This window comes from Propithecus coquereli, unplaced genomic scaffold (assembly GCF_000956105.1).
Source record: "Propithecus coquereli isolate 6110/MARCELLA unplaced genomic scaffold, Pcoq_1.0 Scaffold197, whole genome shotgun sequence".
NCBI classification, from domain to species: Eukaryota; Metazoa; Chordata; class Mammalia; order Primates; family Indriidae; genus Propithecus; species Propithecus coquereli.
The window spans coordinates 438,764-443,486 of NW_012144633.1; the positions used below are offsets into that span (position 1 = coordinate 438,764).

General features: G+C 35.5%; 1 protein-coding gene across 1 annotated transcript in view; it reads right to left on the reverse strand.

The window, feature by feature from the left end:
- The window catches only part of SPAG17 (sperm associated antigen 17), a 281,081-nt gene that overhangs the window by 37,742 nt on the left and 238,616 nt on the right, over positions 1–4,723 (reverse strand). Inside the window, exons 35-36 of the mRNA XM_012643425.1 lie at positions 3,711–3,810; positions 3,447–3,494 (exon numbers count right to left, since the gene is read on the reverse strand). Of these exons, the coding sequence (XP_012498879.1) occupies positions 3,447–3,494; positions 3,711–3,810 (148 nt within the window). The remainder of the gene's footprint in view (positions 1–3,446; positions 3,495–3,710; positions 3,811–4,723) is intronic.

Genomic DNA, 4,723 nt, shown 5'->3' on the forward strand with positions numbered 1-4,723 from the left:
AAAAAATCCAGCACCCTTTCATGATAAAAATTTTCAATAAACTAGGCATAAAAGGAACATAGAACTCAGAATTATACAAGCTATATCTAACAAACCCACAGTCAACATCACACTGAATAGAGAAAAGACGAAGCATTCCCCCTATGAGCTGGAACAAGACAAGCATGCTCACTGTCACCACTCCTATTCAACATAGTGCTAGAGGTCCTAGCCAGGGCAATCAGCCAAGAGAATATTAGGGGTATCCAAATCAGAAAACAGGAGGTCAAACTACCACTCTTCACTGATGATATAATCTTATATATGTTAATAGAAAATCCCAAAGATTCCACCAAGAGTCTCCTGGAATTGATAAATAAATTTAGCAAAGTCTCAAGATACAAAATCAATTGTACATAAATCAGTACTATTTCTATATACTAATAACAGTCAAGGCAAGAGTCAAATCAAAGACTCAATACCATTCAAACAGCTACAAAGAAAATAAAATACCTAAGACTATACTTAACCAAGGAAGTGAAAGATCTCTACAAGGAGAATTATGAAACCCTGACGAAAGAAATTGCAGAGGATAAAAACAAATGGAAAAAAACATATCATGTTCATGGATAGGTAGAATCAACATTGTTAAAATGTACAAACTACCCACAGTGATTTACAAATTGAATGTAATTCCCATCAAGTTACCAAAGTCATACTTCATAGATCCAGAAAAAGTAATTCTACACTTCATTTGAAACCAGAAAAGAGCCCAAATAGCCAAAGCAATCTTAAACAAAAAGAACAAATCTGGAGGCATCACATTACCAGATTTCAAACTATACTACAAGGCTATAGTAATCAAAACAGCATGGTATTGGTACCCAAATAGAGACATAGACCAATGGAACAGAACAGAGAATCCAGACATAAAACCATCTACCTACAGCCAACTGATCTTGACAAAGCAGATAAGAATGTACATTGGAGAAAAGAAGCCCCATTCAGCAAATAGTGCTGGGAAAATTGGATAGCCACATGCAAAAGAATGAGAGACAGGATCCCTATCTCTCACCACTGACAAAAATTAATTCAAGATGGATAAAAGACTTAGATCTAAGCATGAAACCATAAGAATTCTAGAGGAAAATGTAGGAAGAACTCTTCTAGATATTGGCCCAGGAAAAGAATTTATGAAGATCCCAATGGCAATCATGACAACAATGAAAATTAATAAATGGGATTTGATTAAACTAAAAGCTTCTACACAGCTAAGGAAACAATCAACAGAGCAAACAGATAACCTACAGAAAGGGAGAAAATATTCACAAACTATGCATCTGATAAAGGGCTAATAACCAGAATTTACAAAGAACTCAAGGAAATCAGCAAGAAAAAAACAAACAAGTCTTATTAAAAAGTGGGCAAAAGATATGAACAGATGTTTCTCAAAAGAAGAAAGACAAATGTCCAATAAACATATGAAAAAATCTTCAACATCACTAATCATCAGGAAAATGCAAATTAAAACCACAATGAGATATCATCTTATCCCAGTTAGAATGGCTTTTACTAAAAAGTCCAAAAACAATAGATACTGACGTGGATAGACAGAGAAAGGAATGCTTATACACTGCTGGTGGGACTGCAAATTAGTACAACCACTATTAAAAACAGTATGGAGATTCCTCAAAGAACTAAAATAGACCTACTGTTTGATCCAGCAATTCCACTACTGGGTATTTACCCAAAGGAAAAGAAATAATTTTATCAAAAAGACAACTGCATTCAATGTTTATTGCAGCACAATTCACAATTGCCAAGATGTGGAATTAATCCAGTGCCCATCAGTTCATGAGTGAATTAATAAAATGTGGTATATATACACCACGAAGTACTACTCAGCCATGAAAATGATTAGTTAATATCTTTTTCAACAATCTGGATGGAACTGGAGACCATTATCCTAAGCGAAGTATCACAAGAATGGAAAAACAAACACCACATATACTCACTATTAAATTGGGACTAACCAATGAGCGCACAAGTGCACAGAGGGAAATAAAATTCAGTGGAAATCAACCAGGGGGGTAGGGTGGAGGGAGGGAACAAACCAACCTAATAGGTACTATGAACACTATTTGGGTAATAGGCACACCTATAGCCAGGACTCAAGCATTACAAAAATGATCCATATGACCTAAAACATTTGTACCCCCTTAATATTTTGAAATATGATAAAGAAATGGAAGTCTTCATCTGACCGTGCCTTTGACCTCTCAATCTCCTTCCCCATAGGCAATCACTGTTACTAGTCTCTTGGATATGCTTTTAGGGATATTTTACGAGACTGATGGGATTCAGAACATGCTACCTCAAAAGATGGAACCTTGGCATATTGAATATTTTAAGCTGAAGGAATTGGAGAAACAGCATGTGCAGAAAGGTCTCTCTGATTTTCCCACTGCCCTTCTTCCCTGAAGCAGGTCATAAAACCTAGGAGAGATTTTCTGATCTTCCCATGAAGCAGATGATAAGACCCTCATGTGAGAGGTGCTCTCCCTATACCCAGAGAAAAGAAGCATCCTCATCTCTGAAGACACGGGGACACAGAGAAGAATCTGAACAAACTGGCCTTGCTGCATTTCTCCCAGTTTATTAGTATTAGACCATATTCCTTTTGCCCTACTGTATTTCTCCACGACTCTCCATTCTTCATCAAACCTAGCATAAAAATACTCAGATTCAACCGTTTTTTGAGTCTTCATTTCCTTATGAAGACTCCTATGTCACATAAAACGTGATAGCTTTCCTCCCCTGCAGACAGTATATCCCTTCTAGTTTGACCTTGTACACGGGAGGTGACCCATAAGACTTAAAGTTTTATCCCATCACTTCCATCATACATTTCACAAGATAATCATGACATTTTTATGAAGAAGCATAAATCCTGGAGTCATTCTGAAGAAGAGCTACGAAAATGTTTATGATAGTATCATTTGTACTACTACATACTAAACAAACATATCTGGCTTCCTTTCTTTATGGAAAAAGAGCTAGAGTCAAAATCTCCAGCTAGGACTGAAAAGAAACCAAACCAACCACACGACACTTAGAGCACATTCCTCATGTGAATTGTAAGAATCCTTGAAAATTTATGACGATGTTCTGCATTAAGTTCCAGAACATTTATTAGTATATTAGAATTACCAGAAGCTCAGAGAGGACATTGAGAGCTTCCTTGCTTAGCAGAGGAAGAGGACCTATTTAATGGTCAAATGGGTTTCCAGAAGAGATAGTGACATCATCACACAGAAGCTGAATGACCATGTGGCATAAATATTGTAGAATAGAGTCAAATAACAGCGAGGGAGCCTAGGTGGTAGGACCTTTCAGCCTATTCCACTCTAAGATTCTATGACTATGGGCCTTTTCACATGCTTATGTATATTTCGGGGTAGAATTACCTCTTTTGGTCTATCTTTTCTTTCCAGCGCTTTGAGGATTCTGTGTGCCTATGAGAAAGAATTGAAAGTATGATGAAAAGGGGAAATCATCTCAGCTTACAAACAATAAAAGAAAAACAGCACATATGATGGATTATTAACAGTATAGGAGATGAAGGGCTGTGAATTCATTGATGTTGGCACCCAAAGTTATGATAGCTGCATCTATTTCCTCAACCACTGTATGCCTAATACTAATTAGAATATATTATTGAATTAGCTTACCTCCATTTCTTTTCAAATAAATCTTTACCAAATGTGTTTGGTGGAACTTTTGGAGCAGTAGCCAAAGATTGCTTGAATAAATCAGTTAGGTGGGCTGCAACTTTAAAAATAGATACATTTAACTTTTATCCCCACTTCTTTATAGAATGACACACAATAAGTACCTGATTATTCATCTGAGATGATTTTTAAGAGCTATATTTAATCTGTCAAGTGTTTATGAAGGATTTTCATGGCCAAGTTCTAATACAATAGTAAATTAGACTACTTTTATAAAATGCCCTACTAGAAAACACATTACATTTATAATCAAAATGTAAAATGCAGTGATACCTCATTTATCCCATGTCATTAGGGGAAGTAGTTTTCCACTTAATTGAATTTCTTCATATTTGAAACAGCAAATCTCAAAACAAATTAACTGTCATATTAAAATTATTTTTCTAAATATTTACCTGCTTCATGAATCTAAGGACATGAATATAAGACAATGATTGTTTGATAATTTGGGCAGTGATTCTCGGAGTTTATTCACAGAACATGGTCTCAGTGGGATGCCAACAAAAGATTAAAAAAAAAAAAAACTTCCATGTTCCATGGTTATGTGCTTGAGAAACACTGATTTATATAAGATAAAATATATTTCATTACTGTAGGACTTCTCTGCTTCCTTAATTAGTTAATATACATTGTGATTCTAAAACAATAAGACAATATATAGCATTATCCAAACTTATTTTAGTAAAAAACTCTTTTTCGACGGAACGTTGTCACAGACTAGTGTTTTAGGAAATACTTTGGGGAAATGTTAACTTAGGATCACCATTATTAATGTCAGGAACTATGGAAGAGGCCGTTCACCACTGGGATCTGTTTGTTTAAAATATATATTTAGTTTGTCTTTCACTACTGGGCATCCTCTGTGCTTACCTCTATTGTGCCTGTTCCCTTGTGCCAAAGGTTACAAATTCAAATGTTGTAGGGTAGGATTGCCAGATAAAGTATAGGGCACC